Source organism: Triturus cristatus, chromosome 1_2 (genome assembly GCF_964204655.1).
Source record: "Triturus cristatus chromosome 1_2, aTriCri1.1, whole genome shotgun sequence".
Classification (NCBI taxonomy): domain Eukaryota; kingdom Metazoa; phylum Chordata; class Amphibia; order Caudata; family Salamandridae; genus Triturus; species Triturus cristatus.
This window is the reverse complement of record NC_140580.1, coordinates 1,159,617,553-1,159,644,592: the sequence shown is the minus strand read 5'-3', so window position 1 is coordinate 1,159,644,592 and position 27,040 is coordinate 1,159,617,553. Positions and strand designations below refer to the sequence as shown.

Here is a 27,040-nt window from a genome sequence, read left to right as displayed (position 1 = left end):
AATGGGGTGACCATAAGCGAAGGCACAATGCACTTTCTATTCCAAAGGAACAATGCACTTTATATTCCATGGGGTGACCATGGGCGAAGGCACAATGCAGTTAATATTCCATACGGTGACCATGAGCGAAGATACAATGTGCTTTATATTCCATGGGGTGACCATGAGTGAAGGCATAATGTGCTTTATATTCCATGGGGTGACCATGAGTGAAGGTACAATATGCTTTATATTCCATGGGATGACCATGAGCGAAGGCACAAAGCACTTTATATTCCATGGGGTGACCAAGAGCGAAGGCACAATGCGCTTTATATTCCATGGGGTGACCATGAGCGAAGGCACAATGCGCTTTATATTCCATGGAGTGACCATGAGCGAAGGCACAATGCACTTCATATTCCATGGGATGACCATGGGCTCAGACAATATGCACTTTATATTCCATGAGGTGACCATGAGCGAAGGTACAATGTGCTTTATATTCCATGGGGTGACCATGAGTGAAGGCCTAATGTGGTTTATATTCCATGGAGTGATTATGAGCGAAGACACAACACACTTTATATTCTATGGGGTGACCTTGGGCGAAGGTACAATGCACTTAAAGCTCTAGTGGTGATTGCTTTGCTTTTTATCTTTGGATTTTATTAAACATTTTTTTAATGTGGCCGCATGTGGCATTTTATTATATATGTAGTTTTATATTTATGTACTTTATATGCTGTGGAGACATTGCGAAATAAAGACTGCCTGAGAACTGGGACTGCATCAGCTTTGGTAAGAATTTTGATGAACTTCGATGCAAGTGCTAAGTCCTGCACTACAACAACCAAGATGCAAAGGGTAATGGCGATGGGATGCGAGGCGGTGTGCACCTACCCCCACTTACTGTCTAAAAAGGCTCCCGTGAGCCTACAAGCTGACAATCTTCAGAACTGCTGCATGCCGGAGTGGTATTTACCTCAGGAAATGTGTGACAGCATGTCCAGCATGCCCAGAATAATTCTCTACTGATGACGGAATAATTTAGAAACGCGTTTCTAAAGATACGGCAATGACTGCACCAGCTTTGGTAAAAAATTATGATGAAGTTTGATGAAAGCGCCAAATCTTGTACTAAACCAACCCGTATGCATATGAGTAATGGTGCTGGAATGTGAGGCAGTGTGCTCCTGCCCCCTCTTAGTGTACAAGAAAACTTAAACTGTAGACATGTTTCATAATATATCAGTAAGGAAACTACAAATTAAACACTTTCTTTTTTAATCCTGAATTGTGATGAAATACATATTTGTATAGGATCAAAACAAATTGAGACACTTTACTTGGTGATGCACAAATTATAAATATTCACTGAAACCCCATTTCCACACATTATTTGTACTCTGTATAGTGTTATATTTAAAACTGCACATCTGTGCACATTTAGTGGCCCTTTGATTGGATTGTGTTGTTTCTAGATGGCAGTGGGCTACCTGACGGGGCTTCAGTAATGTATTTTTTTGCACCACTGGCTGCATGCCACATCCTTACCCCTCTGAATGGGAGTGGCTCATTTGCTGCACTTGTTTTGTTGTGTGATGCTTGAATTTTTCACAGTCCCTGTGAGTTCAGTGATGTAACACTGAGGGCAGCACCCTCACTCTGAAAATTGTTCCAGCACCACTGCTGTAGAGACCCCAAGAAACCTATCCGTGGCCGGGTTGAGAACCTCTTGTGAGAGTAGTGAAGATACCCTGCTGAAAAAGAACTACAGAAGGAACATTGGCTTGTATGTCATATATTTTATTTTTTATTTATCAAACAGTCCTTGGTTTCAGTACTGGTCCCCGTCCTTACCACGCGGCAGTGCCAGAGTAGACAAGGCGTGAGGTCCAGGGCGTGTTGGAAATTTACTTGGTGGGTTTAGTGCATGGAAGCCGCCAAGAGGCACGATGGGGTAAGGAGCCTGAGGGTGTCTCTGTCCACAAGCCACAAGAGAGAGACTCCGGCCTTGCCGCAGAGCCTTGGGTATGTGGATGGTTCCTTAAGGAAGAGGGGGTTCAGGGGGCCTACAGGTGCGATCATCTTCACCGTCGCCCAAACCTGAAGTTGAAGCCACCTTTCTTCCGGTTGTATCCGTTGAGCTCTTCTGCAAGGGAGCCGAGGGTTGAGTCTCCCCGTTTTTGAGCGCCCATCTGCAGGTAGTCGGCTTCCTCATTCTCCTCCCCTTGGCGCCCAAAACGGAACCGGAAGCCAGCCCGCTCCTTCCCAAAGCCCTGAAGTTCCTTGGCAACGCTGAACAAGTTGCTGGGGTCCACCGACATCTTGGGCCTGGGGTGTCCAGAGAAAGAGCTCGGCCACTGCTCGTCCAGGCCCTCCAGCAGGGCCTTCCAGGGTGCAGCTCCCTCGATGGGGTCTTGGCCAAGCTCCTGGTGCTCGTCTAGGCCAAAGCAGGCTCCTAGGGCAAGGAGAACCAGGCAAGACAGGCCACAAGCACTCTTCATCTGCACCAAAAAAAGAGAAACAAACGAAGTCAAGTTTGGCAGTCACAGAACAGAGTATTTCACAATTATCAAGTCAAATCACCTTTGACTAGTGCCCCACCTCTGTAGAGACTAATGCGCCAACTCTCATTCAACTGCATTCCTACTTTGCAGTCACAGGTGTGATGTACTCATATATGAGTATCACTTTTATGTGAAATTGTGTAAGTGTTTCATTTCTAAATGTCCTGATGCATTCCATGCTCAATTCTGGATTGCTTGTGAAAAAGTCTCCCACTGGAATGGGACTTGTAATGAAAGTGTCTGTCCAGCTCTCTCAACCTAACCCGAATTATCCTGTAGTTAGGGCGAAAACTAACCCTGCACTGAAATGCCTAAGAGCTTCCCTTCCTGCATGTTCCGTCGACCCGTTCTAAAAACCTGAATTTTGAGAAATGTGTATGGACAGATGATGAAAAACCTGGACTGTACCAGAAAATCCAGAATGCCTGATCACCCAACCTGGACTGCTTCTTTATACTCGCCCGCTTCCTCTGAAAGTGGTTTCCTTTAAAGCAGATGCTATGTCCAGAAAGTATTGGGCTTGTCTGAGTTTGTTTTGAGCATAGCAAGTCTGTCTTCTACCTCTACTCTCTGTCTGTCTTCTACCTCTACTCTCTGTGGCCTGGAGGCGTGGCTCTGCCTTTCATTTCTCGGATTTACACAAATGGGACTAAAATATTTTGATACTAAGCTTGATTCTGACTCAGTATAAAGCTGGGTGTTTCTCTTGCACTGTCAGAGACAAGCTGCGGTACATCTTATTCTGTCAGATGAGGATAGGGTCTGGGAGGGAAAAGGAGCGATGGCGGGGTGTTCTATGATTTTCACCTTTAAGTGAGCTGGGTGCCAGTTTGAAATAGCTAGCAGTGCTGGATCACCCAGATGAATCCCATTGGTAGAGCAGTGGCATTGTAGGGAAACATAGAACTATGTCACTCTGGGAGGACTGCAGCCTGAAGATGACAAATGTTGTCGTTTTCCGGTGCTGCATTTATAGCCTGAGGAAGTGTTCTGGCTCTGCACTGTAGTGTTGTGAGACTATTAGGTCGATTCCGATCCTGGAAAAATATTCCCCATACGAATCGTATCCGGAATTTTTTTACGTACGACTCGTACAAGTCCCGTACAAACTGGCAAGTACGATTCGTATGTAAAAAACACCATACGAATCGCATTGGGAATATACCCCGACACGTCCTCGGGTCGGAAAAAGTGTCCTAAACATCCCCGGACGTTTTTACGTACGACTCGGTAAACCGACGTCCGAACGCGCAAGTACGATCCGTCCCGTCCGTCCGAATCCACAACCGTATGGTAAAAACACCATACGGAGCGAACCTCCACAGCAACCATGGAGACGTCCAAACATGTGCCCGCATACGTGCCGAACACCCCCCGTATGTCCGTGACGTCCCCCCAGCCCCCCGTATGTCCGCGACGTCCCCCCAGCCCCCGTATGTCTGCGACGTCCCCCCAGCCCCCCCATGTCCGCGACGTCCCCCCACCCCACCCCCGTATGTACGGTGCGGTCCCCCACCCCACCCCCGTATGTACGGTGCGGACCCCCACCCCTGTATGTACGGTGCGGACCCCCACCCCCGTATGTACGGTGCGGTCCCCCACCCCACCCCCGTATTTACGGTGCAGACCCCCACCCCCGTATGTACGGTGCGGACTCCCAGCGCTACGCGTACATACGGGGTTGGGGTGGGGGTCCGCACCATACATACGGGGTGGGGTGGGGTTCCGCACCGTACATATGGGGGTGGGGTGGGGGTCCGCACCGTACATACGGGGGTGGAGTGGGGGTCCGCACCGTACATACGGGGGTGGGGTGGGGGTCTGCACCATACATACGGGGGGGCTGGGGAGGTGTCTGGCGCGTACCGGGCCCCCTTTTCCTCACGCTTCGCGGCGTACTTAGCTTTACCGGCTTTTTTTGTGTGACGTAAAAATATAGCCGTCCGGAGTGCTGTCGGTACGAATCGTACTTGCTGGTACGTAAAACGGTGCCTAACTCCGTCCGCATGTCGCGTACGCGTCGACCCGGATCCCATTTGTATGTGTTTTTGTGTCGGTTGATGTTTTGTACGAATCGTACGGAAATGGTGTTTCCGTACGAATCGTACTTGCATGTTTGTATGGTGTTTTTACCGGGTATGAGTCGGACGGAGAAAACGCTCCGACCGACGGTTCGTACCCGGTTTCTCCGGGATCGGAATTGACCCCTATGTGTGCTACGACCCTTGCGGTTCTGGGCGGACTCAACAAGGAACTGCGTAACTTGCTGGGAGGTGTTAGGGTGTGGTTAATAACGGTTATGACGTAATGAGAGTGCAGTAAGTGATTGTATGCTGAGGAATGAAGACGTACGACCCAGAGCTCCGTGTGCGGCGTATTCATTGTGCATATTCCTGGGATGGGGAGGACGCTACAGGCACTACATATCGGGAATAAGGCGCTTTGTCTGCATGATGAAGGAATCCACTCTTATAGGGCAAAGTTAGCTTCTCTGTAGTATTCATTGTGCATATTCCTGGGATGGGGAGGACGCTACAGGCACTACATATCGGGAATAAGGCGCTTTGTCTGCATGATGAAGGAATCCACTCTTATAGGGCAAAGTTAGCTTCTCTGTAGTTATGATTGTTAGTCAGTCCTTTGGAAATGTGGGTGTTTAGTCACTGACAACTCTGGCCTCATTTGACGAATCTGCACAAAACATTCCAAAAACTGTTTCCATGGCCTGCAAAGTGATCATTTAAACCTCAACCCCCATTGTATATGAGAAGGGTATTCATGCCAAAGCCCTCCAATGGCTCAACTCCTTTCTGAAAAACAGAACCCAGACGGTACAAATGGGTCAGTTCTTCTCGAAAAAAAAGACATCAGCTGTGGTGTCCCCCAGGGAGCTTCCCTGAGCCCGACACTTTTCAATGCCTATGTTTCATCTTTGGCATTGATTAGCAGGAAATGGGGACTTAATATCTGCTCCTATGCAGATGATACACAGCTGATGACAGACATGAAGACACCAAGGTCAAGCTAAATACCTGCCTTTCAGAGATGGCAACATGGATGACCAAACACTGCCTCAAGCTAAACGCAGGGAAATCTGAGATACTGCTCTTTGGTGGAGCACATTTAATCTGGGACCCAACCTGGTGGCCACAATCCCTGGGAGAGGCCCCAGAGCCTAAACAGTGCGCAAAAAATGTAGGCATAACCATTGATAACACTCTGTCCATGCAGGACCATGTGCGGACCCTGTGTGGAAGAGGTTTCACCATCCTAAAACTCCTAAGAAGGCTTTCCCTTGGATCCCGCTAGAATGCAGAAGGACGGTCACACAGGCATTACTTACTAGCAGATTGGATTACGGCAATGCCCTGTATGTGGGCATGGCAGACTACCTCTTCTCACACTTACAGGTGCTGCAAAACGCGGCCGCTAGGCTTGTTTGTAACAAAGGTAGATTCAGCTCTGCGTCCGCATGCATGAAAGAACTCCACTGGCTACCCATGCGCCAAAGAGCACGGTTCAAACTGTTGAGTCACGCGTACAGGGCACTGCACAACGTCGGACCTAAAATCCTTCAGAACAAAATTGAATTCTATGTCCCCACAAGATGCCTGAGATCAAGACACCAAGCATTAGCCAGACCCAAGCGCATAAAAAGAGTTAGAGCCGGCGGTCGGTCATTTTCTTACCTGGCAGCTAAACACTGGAATGAACTTCCTCTGTATTTGCACCTCTCCGAAAACTATATGTCGTTCAGGAAGCAGTTAAAATCACACCTTTTTCCAATGCCATAGGGATAAGTAGCTGAAGACCCCCAATACAACCTACCATATGTTCCGCTAAACAGCGCCGTGATATCCGCCAGGATGAATGTCGCGCTTTACAAATACAAATACAAATTGTTACAGGTGGGTGAGTTTATCGAGCCTCATTTATGGGGATTTGGCGTAGGGCAGCGCAGCAAGTCAGCTTGCTGCAAGTCAGCTTTGCTGTTTTGCCCTGCATCACAGTGAAAGGGGAGGAATGCGCTGTATTTATCACTATTCCTGTCCTTTCCTCCTGCACTGGCGCAGTTTCGACAGCCTAGCACCAACTCATGCACCCAGGTGCAAGGGGGCCTGTGTTGTTGATGGGAAACATCCATTACAACACAGTCATTACAACGACCTACCTTTACAACGCAACTGTTACAACGCAACTGCCTTTACATCGCATGCCGTTACAATGCGTCATTACAACGCATGTCACTACAATGTATGCCATTACAATGCATACCATTACAACGCATGCCATTACAACGCATTATAAGGTAAGTAATGGAGATTTGTTTAGTATTAGGGTGGGTATGGGTTTTGGGGTACATGGGAATAGTAATTTTTACCTCTACACTGTCCAACACTTTCCCTACTGTTGCACTCACTGGATTGGGAATAGTCATTTTTACCACTACATTATCCATCACTTTCCCTACTGTTGTACTCACTGGAGTAGGAATAGTAATTTTTACCCCTACACTATCCAACACTTACCCTACTGTTGCCCTAAAAGTATTATGCGTTGTAATGGTATGCGTTGTAATGGTACACGTTGTAATGGAATGCGTTGCAATTATAGTTTTTTAAAATGCGTTGTAATGGCATGCGTTGTAAAATCATGCAATGTAATAGTAGTTACAATGTAAAGAATGCATTGTAAAAGCATGCGTTGTAATTGCATTCGTTGCAATGTCATATTCGTTGTAGCCAGGATTGTTTGAGTACAGGAAGGTGCAGAATGGGCACCTTCCTGCACAGAAACAATCTATTGAGGTGCGTTCCTCTGCGTGTGTGCGCTGTAGAATGCACCACACACAGAAAGAGGAAACAATGAGGAGACATAAAGACGTTTCTCCTCGTTACACCTGTCCTTGGGACGCATGAGGTTTTGATGCTGCCCCAGGTTTACAAGTCCTTGTAAGTCTGGGAATGAGTCAAAACCCATGCTAGTTGCGTGGGGACAGGCAATGCCCATGAAAGGCCCCCCTTGCGCAGATTAAGGCAATGGAGCGATTTGCACTGGGCTGCCTTAATCGAGATTTATGAGGCCACTCAAAGCCACGCAATGTGGCCTGTGTGGTTCACATATCTGACTTGCATCACACATGTATCACTACGGTGATGCAAACATGACGCAAGGCTCTCATAAATATGCCTCAGAAGCCAGGGCTTTAAGTGGGATGAAAAAACTGGGGGGTCTCTCATAGGTAACCCCGAGCATAGTGGGCGTAGCGGGGCTACGCGGAGGGCCAAGGAGTTGAGAACAAACTCCATGGAGCTCCGCTAGGCCACCCGCCTCCCACCCGCCCTATTAACAATTGCTTAAAGTTAAATAAAACAACTTTCAAGTAAATAAAAACACTTTACCTTAGCTGCGGCGTCCCTGTGCTGCCCTCCTCCTCTTCATCGCATTCTCTTTACTTTAAAGTTGTTTTATTTAACTTTAAGCAATTGTTAATAGGGCGGAAGGGACGTGGGGACTGGCCACCTTCACTCCGCCGCAGAGTACGTGGAGATTTGCCTACTCCGCGTTCTCCGTGGAACGCAAAGTAGGCAAATTCTCCGCACACTCCGCGGGCGGAGCGGTGGTCTCCGCCCGGGGTTACTCATAGGGGCGTGGCCGATGTATTTAAGGGCTCGGCTTAAAACACTTGAGATAAAAATCTGTACTTAGCATAGTGTGCCGCCCGACTGGTATTTTGCTGCTTCTGTCCATTCATCCAGATATGTAATACAACAAGTAACATTATACATACAACACGCCAAGACTATTGGCTTTGTCAATGGTTGTAAATTGCATAAGATAAATAAGCAACAACCATGACTTTGTTTTATATAATATTATCCCGTTCTTCTGGGCAAAGTTATGCCTAAGGCTAGAGCTGCCGACTTTCGAGCTGAGGTAAGCAGGCTTGAGCCTCACAAATCTTCCACAGTGCTTACTTTGTGAAAAAATAAGTGCCAGGGCTCTCGTCAGGGGGGCACTGCAGATTGCACCACACATTGCCCCTGCCAGCGCTGCCAATGACAGTATCAACACAACTACTAACCATCACACTGTGGTAAATATTTAATTACCAGTACTATTTTTTATGCGGTAAAGTCTAGTAAGAATAACTCAGTAAAAATAAGAGGCAGAATCCGTGGTATTAGAGGTTCTGAAAGGCTTTATTCCTCTACAAAGGAATTATGGTTCGAACCATAGGCATCAAATTCCATCACCACGAGGGTTCAGGAAGGGAAGGCAATACATTATTGACAAGTAAAGGTATTTATATGAAAAGCATTACATTAAGACAGATGCAGGAGGCGTAACAGCTGATAATACAGATAATAATACACATACGTAATGAAAAAAGGCGTAAACATAGGCGTAAACTAAAAACGTCATTAAACATGATGTCACAAGTGAGTGGATCCATAAGAGAATCCTGCAATGTCAGCAGAAATACTTGGCAGAGATGCGTGCGCAGCCGCATGACGTGTGATTGACGTGCAACTAGAGGGTAAAGGGGACTTGACATTTAGCTCTACATGTGGAGACAGAAGTCTGAGGGGTCATGTCAACCTAATCCCAAATCATATCTAATATCTTATGTTTAAAGAACTGTATTATCCAAAAGAAAAGGTCTCTCGGACAGAATCTATTCTATACTGACTGTTAGTGCGTGTACAAGCGTCTAAGTGTCTACATGAGATGCGAGGGGGCAGGAATCTTCCATAGTAACAGGGCTATGAATTACTTGCATGAGGACAGTGAGGCCTGGCCCTTTGCTCGGTAGCTGGAAGAATGTTTACCTAAACTACTAGACAGGAATGCATCGGATGAGGAGCGAAGCAGATAATCTTGAAGGTGAAATACAGTTTTTGGCAGGCAACAGGCCGGATCAGGCACCGTTAGCCGCGCAGGAAGTAGGACAAAGTTCATGGATACAGATGCGGGCTGGGACTGGAGCTTTCAGAGGCAGAAGGCAGGAAAAGGCTTGATGGCAGAATTCAGGGCCTACTCGCCTGAACTGTAAAACGTGGAAAGTGAACCACATAAAGTTGGTGGCCTTTCATACTTAGGAACGGAATATCCGACTCATTCATGGCGGATCTGAAAGAGGACATGTTGACGGTGGACGCACATATATTTGCGTCTTCATAACTGGAACTGGAGGGAACATACATGTACTTGTAGCATGTACATGGAGCCGTTGGGGTCTAAGATAGGGGACATAACTGATCATAAAATTCATATTTCCTCATTCCCTCCTTGTCCCCTACGGACCCTCAGGAGATATCGATCTTCATCAATCCATCAATCTGTTCATATAGCATCATTTGTTCTTCTTTCTTCTTCCGGGATCTTGAACGAAAACTTGGATGCGGGATACACGATGTGGCACACAGACCACAAATCGCTGGCCCACATTGTAGACATAAGCAGCAACTGAATAGTATGAGAAAGCCAATACCTAGGAAGGATAGGATCCTCCATCCCCAGGCTGACAACACGCTCCAGAACCAACCGGACCAAGTCCAGGTGCCTGGACTCTGGTGTATCTGGCTTATAATCTTATGAAGGCGAGTTATGGCTTTATATACTGACGGCGAGTTTTCTGGTATGAAAACACAGCAACTTGATCCGATGACCCTACAAGCTCCGCCCCTATCGGCCAGGATGACGTCAAGGACAAGACGATTTTGAAGCACAACAATCCGCATCGCAGACTGCTCTTCTGTTAAATTGCCTAAGGCGGAAGTAGTCTCGTTCACTACTGCTTCAAGGGTTCTAGTTAATCTACGTATCAGCTTACTATTAGTGACTGTACCTATATAGGGAAAGAAACCTTTATTGAAATCTGTGTATTGTTCCCATGCCGTTTCAGTGTAATCGACAATCGGGAGATCTCTCTGCTGTCTATTGTGTACTAAATGGGTATTTCTGTGATAGTCAGGAGGGGCTAGGAAAACAGGTGGCAGAAGGAATGCTATGTAACAGGTACCATCCCAATCTAGAGGTAAACGTATATATGCAGTCTGGCCACATATGAAGTAGGAATGACGGGAAGCTCTAAATGTAGACTTGCCTTGATCACTGAATTTTATTACAGTGGTGCATTTACTATGGCCCATGTGTATGGAACCATTCTTTCTTACACATAATTCTCCTTTAACTGGAAATACTGACATAGCGGGCAAGATTGGTGTAGCTTCGGATTCAACATTCAGAATCATGAGGTTAAGTGTAAAGTTACCTAATCCATATACTTCATTTTCTAGATCAGTTCCTGTTCTTTTGGGAAGTCCCTCCTTGTTAGGGTAGCAGACTTTAAGCAAAACTAGGTTCAGGTTTCCCCATACCCAGTTGTTTTGATAAACTACTGAATTTGAATCTAGGGAATTAATCAAACTAAACCATGCTCCACAGGAGCCATTGTGTGTGAACGGATATGGAAAGAGAGGCAAAACTCCCTTATAGTTCTGATAGGGAGGGAGTCGGCCACATATCCAACAATTGGTGGCATTGCTGGTCTGATGGGAATGATGTAACATACTAATAAAAGTGTTATTGCGCAGCGCAAACCTATAGGACAACTCATGCGGGGGTAATTCACTAAAAGAATGTTCAGCAGTAGCATTGTAAGCACGCTTAGAAATAGGGTAATACATATGTAGCAATACACTAGAAATGATGATCAGAAGACTTAGAAAAAACAAAATTAATAATGTCACTGTGCAGTGACTACGAAGCGATTTACAGTACGCATGTTTTTTAAGCTGCATCTGTCTATTTCTCTCTCTATTTCGGTCTAGAGGATACATGTCAGAGACAAATTCAACCGATTCACCTTGGAGAGGACTTAAACAATCAAATTGTCTGACTTGCTAGACCTTAGTTTCAGTTTATAGAGTTCGTTCTCCGACCTTTCAACCAAGGGGAGCTTTGAGTCTGTCTGTGAGGGAATACAGGGCTGAGTGTTCACATCGGACGGTAGTCCATAAAATTTCTTGATATGGCTCGAGTGCAACCACCCTTTACGTCCCTCAATCTTCACGGCTGTCCTTGTAGTCAGCAGGACGAGCTTGGGCGACTGCCACCTAGGCTCCAGCTGGGTCTTCCGATCGAAATTCCTCACAAGAACCAGGTCACCTGGAACCACGTCATGGGGCTTCACCTCAGTGTTATCGGGAAAAGCTGCAGCTACCTGTGAACGACAAGATTGTAGTGCAGACATCAAGGAAGCCAGGTAATCTGTCAGCATATTACAGTCAACATCAGTGATTTTACGAGGTATAGGCGTCCCCCACATATTTGGTGGTCTACCGAAGATCACCTCATACGGGGATAGCCCTGTTCGAGAATGTGCTACCATTCTCATGTAAAAGAGCGCAACTGGTAAGGCTACTATCCAATCGACACCTTTTTCTCTACATATTTTGGACAATCTAATTTTCAGAGTTTGATTATGGCGTTCCACGAGACCTGCTGCCTCGGGATGTCGGACACAGTGGAATTTCCATTGGTAACCTAACAGAAGTGAAACGTGTTTCATTAGTTCGGATGAGAATGGCTGGCCGTTATCTGAGTATACAACACGTGGTAAACCGTATCGTGGGAAGAATTCTCGAACTAACTGTTTGGCAGTAGTCGGGGCAGTGTAATCTGAAACCGGGTAGGCTTCTGTCCAACGGGAAAGAGCACAAACAACTACGAGAACATATTTGAATCCTCGACATCGTTCCATCTGGATATAATCCATCTGGAGGACTTCAAAAGCGTGATCGGGAGGTTGAAATCCACCCTGCTCTACGGGAATGCTTTTACCTGGATTAAACTGACAACATATCATACAGGTACGTACTTTCTGTTTGGCTGCTGCTCGCAAGTGTTTGTTGAACCAAATGTGTTGAATGCTGTCTAGCATAGCTTTTTCTCCTAGGTGCGCTGGACTATGTATTGTGTTAATGATGACTTGAACCATGGAGTCGGGAAGAAACCATATAGATTTTCCCTTCGTCATCCATCCTTGATCCGTTTGGATCCCTCCTAATTCAGTCCATTTCTTTATTTCTTCTGATGTAGCATGTGTCTGTATGTCAATAACATCAAGGGCGGGATCCTTAACTATCATGCAATGTGTTGGTGTCGGAACTATTGTCTTTGTCATGTCAGTTGTATGAGTCTGATTCTGAGCAGTCTGTTTAGCTGTTCTGTCAGCTAGGTTGTTACCCTGAGAAATGATATCGGTAACTTTTGTATGGGCTTTGCATTTCATAATCGATATTGCAGTAGGTAGATGAATCGCGTCTAATAAAGCTTGAATGAGGGGTCCGTGTTGGATGTGGGCACCGTGAGAAGTTAAATAACCTCTCTCTCGCCACAGTACGCCGAAGTCATGGACGACTCCGAATGCATAACGTGAATCTGTGTATATGTTGACTTTCTTATTTGTGGCTTGAATACAGGCTTGTGTCAGAGCGATGAGCTCTGCTGCTTGAGCTGACAATGTGTTAATACAATTTGTTTCAATGACTTCAGTGTCTGTTGTGACTGCGTAAGCGGCCACTAACTCTCCTGTACTTGTTCTCATACATGAACCATCTACATACAGCGTCAGGTCCGGATCTGATAAAGGGATATCTGTCAAGTCTTGTCTGGGTTTCGTCGTGATAGTAATGACTTCAATACAATCATGTGCTAATGGATCTGTTCCGTTTACTGGCAAAAGTGTGGCAGGATTTAATGTATTACATCGTCTGATTTCTATGTGTGGCTGAAACAATGTTAATTCATAACCGGTGAGTCTTGCTATAGTCAAGTGTTGTGTTTGTGTGCGGTTCAAGAGAACCTCTACTGCGTGTGGTACTTGTACTGTCAATTGATGTCCTAACACTATGGCATCGCTTTGTCTGATTGCTAAAGCTGTTGCTGCCACTGATTTCAGGCACGCAGGGAGAGCCTGAGCTACTGGATCTAATGTACTAGAAAAATAAGCACATGGTTTGTGTGATCCTGCTTGTTCCTGAGTGAGTACTGACAAGGCAGTACCTTCGCGTTCTGTAACAAATAGTGTAAAAGGCTTACTGTAACATGGTGTTGCTAAAACAGGTGCTTGACATAAAGCTTTCTTTAAGCTTTCAAAGGTTTGTGTATGTTCTTGAGTCCAAGGGAGGACAGTCGATGTGGCTGCCTCCTGTGTTGTCAACCGAATGAGTGGTTTTGCTAGAAATGCATATTGAGGGATCCACTGCCTACAGTATGAAGTGAGGCCTATAAAAGCCCGCACCTCCTTTTGTGTCTTGGGTGGTGGCATGTTAGCAATTAACTGGATGCGGTCGGGTGTAAGCTGTCTTCCCTCCTTGGACAGCAAGTGCCCAAGGTAAACAACTTGCTGGACACAGAATTGCAGCTTAGAAGGGGACACCTTGTGCCCCTTGTCGGCCAGAAATTTTAAAACCGTCAGTGACGCTTTTTCACATTCAGGTTCGCTTCGGGCGGTGATCAGCAGATCATCGACATATTGAAGCAAGGCAGTGTTAACTGGCATGTGGATACTGTCGAGTTCTCGTTTCAGTGCTTGGCTATAGATGCTGGGGCTTTCTGTAAATCCTTGAGGTGCGCGTGTGAATTTAAAACTTCGTCCATTTAAACTGAATCCGAACAAATATTGACTTTCCGGATCTATTGGGACGCTAAAGAAGGCATTCTTGAGATCAATTACAGTAAAGAACGTTGCTTCAGAATCAATAGCTGTTAATAATGAAGAGATATCTGGGACTACAGGGTATTGTGGTACAATACATTTATTTAATTCGCGCAGATCAATAACTAATCGATATACTGGTGATGCTTTTGGATCCGTTCTTTTAAGAATCGGAATTATCGGGGAATTACATACATTGGAGTCGGTTTCCACAACCACTCCTTGTGCAATAAGCTCGTCAATGATTTGCAGCAAAGCCACAACAGCATCTGGTGGTAACTTGTATTGTCGCATTCGTGGTAGTACCACTCCTGTTTTTAGTGTGACTCGATATGGTGTAATGTTCATGCAACCAACATCAGTAGGGCCTTGTGCCCATAAATGTGTAGGTAAATTCTGCAGCCGGTGATCCATGTCTCTGGACACGTAGTGACCTTTGAAGTCACGTAAAAATAATCGCACTCCTTCCGGAGAACAACATATTATAGCTCCTAGAGCTTTCAATGTTTTTATACCTAACAAGTTTTCTGGACATGATTTAGTAAGCAATAAATCTGTTGTTCGTGTCAATGGACCAACCGTAAGTGGAAGGGGTTGCGATACTTCATTAATGATAGGCTTTCCTGAGAATCCAAGGGAAATATTCTGTGAGCCTGAGAGGGGTGCCCCTGGAACTTCACTGCGTCGTATAGTTGTTCTGCTTGCCCCTGTATCAAGTAAAAACTTTCTGTCTTCCCCTAATAGTTCACTATGTACATAAGGTCCCTCTTGATCAACAGGAACCTCAATAAGGGGTAAGCCAACTTCCCTCTCTAGGCTATTTCATGTGTATCGCTGATAATCGGGATAGTCAGTTTGTGCATACTGGTACATCTGTTGCGTTGTTGCTTGTGTGGCAGCAATAGGCTGCGCTTGTGGTGTTGCTACGGTCTGTTGTGGAGCTGCCTGTTGCGGAACTGGCCTAGATTGTGCATGCTGAGGGATTTGTTGTTGGTTCTGATCCTGTCTAGGTGGACGTGGTCTTTCCTGAGTTTTACCCGTGGCGATATTATGTTTCAGAACTGCACAATCGTGTATATAATGACCTTGTTGTTTACAATAGTTGCATGTCCCTTTCGCCGGACCTGCGGAATCACCCTTTTTATGACCATCAGCTGGAACTGACTGAGCCACAAGCATTTTCATTTTCGTATCTTTCATACGTCTTTGTTCATGTTCTTGTTCTTCTCTAATTCTATTGTGGTGATATTGTAACATCTGTAACATCTGTGACGGGGTGTTACCTTGCCAGGTACTCTCGAATTTCAATACTCTACTCTTAACTTGCGGTAGGGAATTTTCAACTAATTTTGTCACAAACAGATATGGATATGACTCGCTACTTGCTTTTATGCCACTATTTATACCAAAACATTTTTCAAATCGGGAATAGAAATCACTAGTGTCTTCATCTTGCTTTTGCTTACAGGCTGAGATTGCACCCCAGTCCTCCTTTTTCGTAGTTAATAAACGTGGCAGTACCTGCACTAGTAATCCTGGTAGTGCTGTAGTCTTTTCCCCAAGCCCTGATCCTGCAGCTCGGGCCTTTTCTTCGTTTTCTAATGCTGTCCAATCTATCTTTTGGTCTCCCACCTCCCATTCCTTTTCTTTGAGTTTTTCGTAAATACCGGCAGGCATTAATACTTTTAATATTTTCATAATGTCGGGGTAGGTATACTCTCCCATGAGTAACATGTCTTTTATCTCACGGTGGAAACCTGCTGGATCCTTGTCATGGCTGGGTACTACTTTCTTCATTTCTAATAATTCAATTTTAGTTATAGGCGTGTACACAAACACGCGTTTAAAGGTATTATCTTCACCTCTGATTGGGTGCACTTCGCGTAAGGGATTCTGTCTATCCATGTGATACATTTTTCTTCCCATAGTGGGAACTGGAACATGTTCTGGGCATACGAAAACTATATACTGGTTTCGAAATTCTAGAATTTCTTTAATTAAATCAGTACCTGACCCTCTCCATTTATTCGTGAGTAATTCTGTCAATATGTCAGGTAGGGGTCCAGGATCGGAGTGTTGGCTTTTATATAATATAAAGAGGTGTTGAATCATGTATATACCAGCTAAACGCTGTTCGTATGGGGTAAGGTTCAGAAACGTATGTGCTAGTGCATCTTCACTGTATTTGCCGGGACTGTCAGCCCATTGTACTGCTGACCTGGCCAATTCTTGTTCATCCATGGAATCGAGCATATGGTACCCCCTTCGGTCTCGGAGTAATTTATCAGCGGCTTGGAATAGGTGTTCAGGAGACCTTGTATTTAACATAGGGGCTTGAAAATTTCTGTTACATTCTGGACGTATCGGATGTATCGGATCATTAAAGCATCTGGTATTATTAAAAGATCTTCCTTTACCTACATAAGCCATCGTTTCTAAGTGTCCTGTGGGCATTTCTGATTCTTCGTCCTCCTCTCCCTCTGATTCATGTTGGTCTGTCTCTAATCTTTCTTTATGTATTCGTTCTACTTCTTTGCGGATCTTTCGGCACATAACTACTATACATGTCTGTTTATCATGTTTCCCTTCTGATATATTCTGACCCCATCTGGTAAGTACTTGTATTTCCTTCTGCTCTACCTCAGGCCTGTCTTGGTTTCTGATCACACAGTTTATGAAGAAGCGTAACAGTTGTCTCTGTACGTCCACTTTCTGGTATTCCATGGCTTCGTCAATACTTTCAGGGCCTCGCCCTGATTGGACAAAGTGATATATATTGTCTAAATGTGCCATCATTCCTGGTAGCGTCGCTAAATACCTTGAAGCTCGTCATATACGTAGTGATGACAGCAGCATACCGTCCCGTCTACCGGGCACAGGATCATATCTACAATCCACTAGATGCTCTTTAAACATGTCGGAAGTTGCTAGTTGGGGTGTACGTTCGTATGCTAAATCCCTAAGGGATAATTTATTTCCTCGGGGTGGCGTGGCAAAAATTTCTGTCGTACCTCCTATCGCACCGTCTGAGGTGCTAGGCACGAAAGGATTTGTTGGATGTAAGATAGAAACTGTAGATGTAGGAAAAGCGATAGAAGCAGATGGACCTGTGGGAATGTGCGTAGGAGTTTGTTGTTGCGGGGATACAGACGGATGATCTTGGCGTTGAGCACCATCGGTGGGCGGTGTGTGTGGCGGAGCATTAGCATATTCAGGAGCTACATCATCTAAATAGGAAGAAAGGAAAACATCTTTTGCTGTTTTGGGATGCGCTTTTATCGGGAGTAATGGAGGTGTCAAGTCTTTCGGTATTTCCGGGGTGGCCTGAGGTAACCCTTCGGCCAGAAGAGGATACATACCATTCATGAGAGTGTTTCGTTGTCTGTCTACTTGTTCTGCTTTTACTCGGGTACCTTCCTCAATTAATATATTTTCTCGGGCTTTATTCGAATTCTCCCTACTTTTCTCTTCCTGTCTGAGCGCTTTTTCTGTACGTCTATATGATTCTTTACGCCATAATTCAATGGCATCTTTCTGTGACTGTCTGGCTTTATTTTTCCATAATTCTTCTTCTACTCTCATGATGCAATCTGCATCCCAGGTCCCAGCTGTGGGCCATCTCTGACTTTCTGGTAAATCTTTGGTGTATTCCACCCATAAATCAAGAAATAATACGGCATCTAGGCCATGTTTATGATACATAAAGTACCCTGGAGTGTCCCTAGGTGGAATGGGAACAGCTTCTTCGAGTACCCCTTTTCTGGTTTTGATCTGTCTTAATTTTGAAAAGAGCGGCATTTTTAGACCTTATTACTTAATCTTGAACACACTTAATACAATAAACACAATAATGAACAATCATTCACACCACAATATGTAGAACGTATTAAAACATTTAACATTTAACAGTTAACGAACGATGATAACTAATAGAAAACTAGTTACTGACATAATACTAACACTAGATAATACTGAATTATATGCAAGACATTACTAGATATACTGCTAAACAGTACAGATACACTGCTGAAACAGTGCAGACCGGATTTGTGTACCCAAACCCGTCTTGACCGGCACAACCTATGTGCACGTCTAAATGCCTCCCCGGCAACGGTACTCACCGGGTAGCACGGAACGGAAGGCCTCGGAACTGAACTGAAACTGGACCGGACTGGACTCGACTCGACTCGACTCGGAACTTCGGAACCTGGTGGGCCTCTGTATACCTCGGATCTTGCTCTCTCAGCTAGGCTCTGGTCGGGATACTTCGCACTTCTCACCGCCTCGTCTGGGTGTTGATCGCAGCCTCAGTCACCCCCGCTTGGCCGGAGGGAGATACAGGAAATCCTGCGGGTACGCGTTGTTGTCCGTCCAGCTGTGGCAGGAGACCGGGCCTGCAACGCACCTCCGGCGCGTGAGATGAGAAAGTGTCCCTATTCGGGCGCCAATTTATGTGGTAAATATTTAATTACCAGTACTATTTTTTATGCGGTAAAGTCTAGTAAGAATAACTCAGTAAAAATAAGAGGCAGAATCCGTGGTATTAGAGGTTCTGAAAGGCTTTATTCCTCTACAAAGGAATTATGGTTCGAACCATAGGCATCAAATTCCATCACCACGAGGGTTCAGGAAGGGAAGGCAATACATTATTGACAAGTAAAGGTATTTATATGAAAAGCATTACATTAAGACAGATGCAGGAGGCGTAACAGCTGATAATACAGATAATAATACACATACGTAATGAAAAAAGGCGTAAACATAGGCGTAAACTAAAAACGTCATTAAACATGATGTCACAAGTGGGTGGATCCATAAGAGAATCCTGCAATGTCAGCAGAAATACTTGGCAGAGACGCGTGCGCAGCCGCATGACGTGTGATTGACGTGCAACTAGAGGGTGAAGGGGACTTGACATTTAGCTCTACATGTGGAGACAGAAGTCTGAGGGGTCATGTCAACCTAATCCCAAATCATATCTAATATCTTATGTTTAAAGAACTGTATTATCCAAAAGAAAAGGTCTCTCGGACAGAATCTATTCTATACTGACTGTTAGTGCGTGTACAAGCGTCTAAGTGTCTACATGAGATGCGAGGGGGCAGGAATCTTCCATAGTAACAGGGCTATGAATTACTTGCATGAGGACAGTGAGGCCTGGCCCTTTGCTCGGTAGCTGGAAGAATGTTTACCTAAACTACTAGACAGGAATGCATCGGATGAGGAGCGAAGCAGATAATCTTGAAGGTGAAATACAGTTTTTGGCAGGCAACAGGCCGGATCAGGCACCGTTAGCCGCGCAGGGAGTAGGACAAAGTTCATGGATACAGATGCGGGCTGGGACTGGAGCTTTCAGAGGCAGAAGGCAGGAAAAGGCTTGATGGCAGAATTCAGGGCCTACTCGCCTGAACTGTAAAACGTGGAAAGTGAACCACATAAAGTTGGTGGCCTTTCATACTTAGGAACGGAATATCCGACTCATTCATGGCGGATCTGAAAGAGGACATGTTGACGGTGGACGCACATATATTTGCGTCTTCATAACTGGAACTGGAGGGAACATACATGTACTTGTAGCATGTACATGGAGCCGTTGGGGTCTAAGATAGGGGACATAACTGATCATAAAATTCATATTTCCTCAACACGCCTACAAGTGTGAAAATTCAGGCTATTTCAGGCCCCCAAAGCCATAAAATGCTTGGGTTGCTGGTAATAGTCATTTTTAGTGTATATTGAGTCAGTAAAAACCTGGCGTTGTGGTCATCTCTAAATTAGCCAGACAGCGCCACCTTGTGGCAGACTGTCACAAGCGCTAGTGTTGACAATTAAGTGCCAGTGCTGAGCACTGGAAACTACCGGCTCAAATTAAGCACTGTTCTGCCGAAGGCTGTGCACAGCTGGTGCAGTGACCACAGTCCAGGACACACAGGACATTGGCACGAGCCGCCTGTGTGCAGTGAGCTCTGTGGACGCGGGGCTGGATGGAGGGCTTGGTCGAAAGCCCTTTAAGCACAGCCGGCAGCACACAGTGGAAGGCTGTAAACAAACATATATAGTGCTTCGACAACAGGATAACATACATTAATACAAAACCTAGAATATTCCAGGAAAAAGTTTGTTTAAGGAGCGTTTGGACTAAGTACTCACATCAAATAGTGTTATCAAAAACACAGTTCACCTTAAAACAGAAATCAGATGAGGGAAGTCTATGGTTATGATACACAACTCAAATACATTGAAATGCATCAACTAGGGTGCTCGACACCAGAATAGGACCTATTTGTGGCTTGGTGCAAATTCGTTCAGAATGTTTTGGGTTGTTTGCATTACAGACAGGTGTCCATCAGCTTTGAAGGGTTCATATTATGTCTGGCTGCACACCTTTCTGAATCTTGCCGTTCCTTAGACGACCCATCATTGGCCGCAATTGTAGGCACTACAGGCCGATAGTAAAAATGCTGAGCATTTGTGGCAGGGTGGAGTTTTGTGAGATCCTCACCCCTGTGCTGGCCTGGCCCTAACAGTGGTGCAGATTACCAGTGAGCCAACCTGGGGGCCATTGCCCAATGTCTTGCATTATTTAAGTTATAGCTACACCAAACTTAACACTCTAGATTTACCCTGTTAAATGCTGTCACAAAAGCGCTTGCACGTAGCACGTTTGATGACGATTCGTCCTACATTTCATTTTTTTAAATATGCACTTTTTGGTTGCTTTGCACCGGGTTGTCCATTGAATTCTTTCAAAACAAATGTGAAAAAGATAAAACACGCCCACACCAAATTTCATCAAATTTGGAATACTCACAGATGTTACTCCGAACTTGTGCAAGCTTCGAAAATGGTAGAAATCAACTGAATTATTTGAGAGAAAATATATTTTAAGCTGTTTTCAACTATATGTGTAACTTTGTAGTTGGGAATTGCATTTTTATAGCGCTTCCTGCTCCTCGTGTGTCGTTGAAGTGCTTTGAGGTGAATAGCACGCTACTCCAGAACCCAAGATTAGGGGTAGGCAGGTAGCAGATTAGTAATATGCGATTCCTTTTATGACTGCTTGGGTTACGTTTGTTGTTATTGGGAGGGGTGGCCATGTGCGCCCATTGGTCGGATATGTGGGCAGATGGAGAGTAGTTGGACGCATGTACGGAAGTCCAGAGGAGGCTGAAAGGATTGTGGGAAGTCATGTTTACATATCTATATAGACATATATATATATATATATTATATATATATATATATATATATATATATATATATATATGCACACACAAACACACACAGAATATATATATATAGAACCACATTTGCCACATTTGCATGCATGTAATACTAATTACTTGGACAAGCATACGTATATGTAATGCATAAATGCACAAACATTGTGATACACATTGTATATACATCACAGTTTTTCATGTATTTTAATTTTCTAAAATGTATATATATATATCTTATATATTTTTGTGCGAGGACGCATACACCCACATACATACACACATGTCTATACAATATTTTACATGCGGTGTAGGTCTATAAACAGAAAACATAGGAGTGGCGGATTCGGAGTTCTCTGCACATAGGCTTGTGAATTACTTTTTGTATGAAGTGAGTAGAGTTACTGCAGTGCTACTTACGTTACTACAAAATACAGCTTCTGAATTGGTGAATTAAGAAATGATGTGCATTTTTTATGGAGCATTTAAACCCTTTCTTGGTTTAACTTGTGCCCAACTTGCGAGCACTATGTATCTTGTCCCACTCTACCTCAGCTCCCCTACTCATCCCCTAGACAAGGTGCAGGTTTTTGGTGATGTGACTTCTCACACCTCAGCACCAACTCTTGATAAAAGTAGGTCTCCTTGCACCGTCACAAAGTCAGAAGACACCCAGGGGCATATGTTCAAGGAAGTGGCGGAGTGAGGCGTTACCCGTCACGGCTTACCCCTCACTCCGCCACTTCAGAAACGCAAGCCAGCACCATATCTACAAGGATATGGTGCAGTCTTGTGTTTCCCCCTGTGCGGACGTACGATTAGCAGTGTAGCGCCAACGCAGGCGACCTTGCACCAAAGTACCACCATAGGGTGTCTGCGTGCAGGGGAAAGATTGTCTACAGGAAGGCCCCCCTTCCTGTACATAAACAAGCTTTAAATGCCATTTTGTGACTTACTTCTATGTGTGCTGCTTAATGCAGCACGCATGAAAGTCACAAAATGGCATTTTTCTTTTAAGATTGTTTATGTACAGGAAGGGGGATCTTCCTGTACATAATCAATCCAAGGCAGTTTGCTTTTTCAATGTGTGCTGCTCTTCCTGCCTCTTTATCTCATGAATAACCAGGCTGCCCTGTCTGCTTCCACCTAGCACCTCTCTCTTCCACTGCCCAACACTTCCCCTATCTCTTTATCTCATGATTACTAAAGCTGCCTCTTCCTGCTTCCACCTCATGATTGTCTCCTCCACAACCCTACATTTGCTGTCTCTTAATCTCATGAATACCAAGGCTGCCTAGTCCTTATTCCACCTCACACCTCTTCCTTCCACCACCCTTCACTTCCTGTCTCTTAATCTCATGACTACCAAGGCTGCCCAGTCTTGATTCCACTGCATGCCTGTTTCTTGCTCCACCCTCAGTTTCCTGTCACTCTAGCTCAAGAGAGAGGTGGAAGGTGGAAGCAGGACAGGACAAAGTGTCAGGAAGTGTAGGGTGGCACAAGAGAGAGGAGTGAGATGGAAACAACACCGGGCAGCCTTGTTATTCATGAGATAAAGAGGTAGGGAGTATAGGGTGGCACAAGAGAGAGGTGTGAGGTGGTAGCAGCGCATGGAAGCCTGGTTATTCATGAGATAAAGAGGTAGGAAGTGTAGGGTGGCACAAGAGAGAGTCATAACGTGGAGGCTGGACAGGGAAGCCTTCTTATTCATGAGATAAAGAGGCAGAAAGTGTAGGGTGGCACAAGAGAGAGGCATGAGGCGAGAGGTGGTAGCAGGACAGGGCAACCTGGTTATTCATCAGATAAAGATGCAGGAAGTGTAGGGTGGCCCACGAGAGAGGTGGTAGCAGGACCGAGCAGCCTTCCTATTCATGAGATAAAGATGCAGGAAGTGTAGGGTGGCACAAGAGAGAGGCTTGAGGTGGAAGCAGGACAGGGCAGCCTTGTTATGCATGAGATAAAGAGAGTGGAAGGGTAGGGTGGCACAAGAGAGAGTCGTGAGGTGGTAGCAGGACAGGGCAGCCTGGTTATTCATGAGATAAATAGGGTGTAAGTGTAGGGTGGCACCAGAGAAAGGTGTGAGGTGGAGGCAGGACAGCCTGGTTATTCATGACATAAAGAGAGTAGAAGGGTAGAGTGGCAGAAGAGAGAGGTGTGAGGTGGTAGCAAGACAGAGCAGCCTAGTTTGGCATGAGATAAAGAGGCAGGAAGTGTATGGGGCACCAGTGAGAGTTGTGAGGTGGTAGCAGGACATGGAAGCCTGGTTATTCATGAGATAAATAGGCAGGAAGTGTAGGGTGGCACAAGAGAGAGGCATAAGGCGGAAGTAGGACAGGACAAAGTGTCAGGAAGTGTAGGTTGGCACAAGAGAGAGGAGTGAGATGGAAACAGCACAGGGCAGCCTTGCTATTGATGAGATAAAGAGGTAGGGATCATAGGGTGGCACAAGAGAGAGATGTGAGGTGGTAGCAGGACATGGAAGCCTGGTTATTCATGAGATAAAGAGGCAGCAAGTGTCAAGTGGAACAAGAGAGAGTCATAAGGTGTAGGCAGGACAGGGCAGCCTTCCTATTCATGAAATAAAGAGGCAGGAAGTGTAGGGTGGCACAAGAGAGAGGCTTGAGGTGGCAGCAGGACAGGCCAGCCTTCTTATTCATGTGATAAAGAGGGTGGAAGTGCAGGGTGACCCAAGAGAGAGGCGTGAGGTGGAAGCAGGACATGGCAGCCTGGTTATGCATGAGATAAAGAGAGTGGAAGTGTAGGGTAGCACAAGAGAGAGTCGTGAGGTGATAGCAGGACAGGGCAACCTGGTTATTCATGAGATAAATAGGGTGTAAGTGTAGAGTGGCACCAGAGAAAGGCGTGAGGTGGAGGCAGGACAGGGCAGCCTGGTTATTCATTAGATAAAGAGGGTAGAAGTGTAGTGTGGCACAAGAGAGAGGCGTGAGGTGGAGGCAGGACAGGGCAGCCTGGTTATGCATGAGATAAAGAGAGTGGAAGTGTAGAGTGGCAGAAGAGAGAGGCGTGAGGTGGTAGCAGGACAGGGCAGCCTTGTTATGCATGAGATAAAGAGGCAGGAAGTGTAGGGTGGCACCAGAGAGAGTCGTGAGGTGGTAGCAGGACAGGGCAGCCTTGTTATGCATGAGATAAAGAGGCAGGAAGTGTAGGGTGGCACCAGAGAGAGTCGTGAGGTGGTAGCAGGACAGGGCAACCTGATTATTCATGAGATAAATAGGGTGTAAGTGTAGGGTGGCACCAGAGAAAGGCGTGAGGTGGAGGCAGGACAGCCTGGTTATTCATGAGATAAAGAGGGTAGAAGGGTAGAGTGGCAGAAGAGAGAGGTGTGAGGTGGTAGCAAGACAGAGCAGCCTAGTTTGGCATGAGATAAAGAGGCAGGAAGTGTAGGGGGGCACCAGAGAGAGTTGTGAGGTGGTAGCAGGACATGGAAGCCTGGTTATTCATGAGATAAATAGGCAGGAAGTGTAGGGTGGCACAAGAGAGAGGCATAAGGTGGAAGTAGGACAGGACAAAGTGTCAGGAAGTGTAGGGTGGCACAAGAGAGAGGAGTGAGATGGAAACAGCACAGGGCAGCCTTGCTATTGATGAGATAAAGAGGTAGGTATCATAGGGTGGCACAAGAGAGAGATGTGAGGTGGTAGCAGGACAGGGCAGCCTGGTTATGCACGAGATAAAGAGGCAGCAAGTGTCGAGTGGAACAAGAGAGAGTCATAAGGTGTAGGCAGGACAGGGTATCCTTCCTATCCATGAGATAAAGAGGCAGGAAGTGTAGAGTGGCACAAGAGAGAGGCTTGAGGTGGCAGCAGGACAGGCCAGCCTTCTTATTCGTGTGATAAAGAGGGTGGAAGTGCAGGGTGACCCAAGAGAGAGGCGTGAGGTGGAAGCAGGACATGGCAGCCTGGTTATTCATGAGATAAATAGGGTGTAATTGTAGGGTGGCACCAGAGAAAGGCGTGAGGTGGAGGCAGGACAGGGCAGCCTGGTTATTCATTAGATAAAGAGAGTGGAAGTGTAGGGTGGCACAAGAGAGAGTCGTGAGGTGGTAGCAGGACAGGGCAGCCTGGTTATTCATGAGATAAATAGGGTGTAAGTGTAGGGTGGCACCAGAGAAAGGTGTGAGGTGGAGGCAGGACAGGACAGCCTGGTTATTCATGACATAAAGAGAGTAGAAGGGTAGAGTGGCAGAAGAGAGAGGTGTGAGGTGGTAGCAAGACAGAGCAGCCTAGTTTGGCATGAGATAAAGAGGCAGGAAGTGTATGGGGCACCAGAGAGAGTTGTGAGGTGGTAGCAGGACATGGAAGCCTGGTTATTCATGAGATAAATAGGCAGGAAGTGTAGGGTGGCACAAGAGAGAGGCATAAGGCGGAAGTAGGACAGGACAAAGTGTCAGGAAGTGTAGGTTGGCACAAGAGAGAGGAGTGAGATGGAAACAGCACAGGGCAGCCTTGCTATTGATGAGATAAAGAGGTAGGGATCATAGGGTGGCACAAGAGAGAGATGTGAGGTGGTAGCAGGACATGGAAGCCTGGTTATTCATGAGATAAAGAGGCAGCAAGTGTCGAGTGGAACAAGAGAGAGTCATAAGGTGTAGGCAGGACAGGGCAGCCTTCCTATTCATGAAATAAAGAGGCAGGAAGTGTAGGGTGGCACAAGAGAGAGGCTTGAGGTGGCAGCAGGACAGGCCAGCCTTCTTATTCATGTGATAAAGAGGGTGGAAGTGCAGGGTGACCCAAGAGAGAGGCGTGAGGTGGAAGCAGGACATGGCAGCCTGGTTATGCATGAGATAAAGAGAGTGGAAGTGTAGGGTAGCACAAGAGAGAGTCGTGAGGTGGTAGCAGGACAGGGCAACCTGGTTATTCATGAGATAAATAGGGTGTAAGTGTAGAGTGGCACCAGAGAAAGGCGTGAGGTGGAGGCAGGACAGGGCAGCCTGGTTATTCATTAGATAAAGAGGGTAGAAGTGTAGTGTGGCACAAGAGAGAGGCGTGAGGTGGAGGCAGGACAGGGCAGCCTGGTTATGCATGAGATAAAGAGAGTGGAAGTGTAGAGTGGCAGAAGAGAGAGGCGTGAGGTGGTAGCAGGACAGGGCAGCCTTGTTATGCATGAGATAAAGAGGCAGGAAGTGTAGGGTGGCACCAGAGAGAGTCGTGAGGTGGTAGCAGGACAGGGCAGCCTGGTTATTCATTAGATAAAGAGGGTAGAAGTGCAGAGTGGCACAAGACAGAGACGTGAGGTGGAGGCAGGACAGGGCAGCCTGGTTATGCATGAGATAAAGAGAGTGGAAGTGTAGGGTGGCACAAGAGAGAGTCGTGAGGTGGTAGCAGGACAGGGCGCCTGGTTATTCATGAGATAAAGAGGGTAGAAGGGTAGAGTGGCAGAAGAGAGAGGTGTGAGGTGGTAGCAAGACAGAGCAGCCTAGTTTGGCATGAGATAAAGAGGCAGGAAGTGTAGGGGGCACCAGAGAGAGTTGTGAGGTGGTAGCAGGACATGGAAGCCTGGTTATTCATGAGATAAATAGGCAG

At 45.9% G+C, this 27,040-nt stretch overlaps 1 protein-coding gene across 1 annotated transcript in view; it reads right to left on the bottom strand.

Moving 5' to 3' along the window:
• Positions 1-1,429: 1,429 nt before the first annotated feature.
• The window catches only part of QRFP (pyroglutamylated RFamide peptide), a 174,512-nt gene continuing 148,901 nt past the window's right edge, over positions 1,430-27,040 (bottom strand). The window contains exon 2 of the mRNA XM_085616398.1: positions 1,430-2,489. Coding sequence (XP_085472524.1) covers positions 2,073-2,489 — 417 coding nt within the window. The 3' untranslated portion in view covers positions 1,430-2,072. The remainder of the gene's footprint in view (positions 2,490-27,040) is intronic.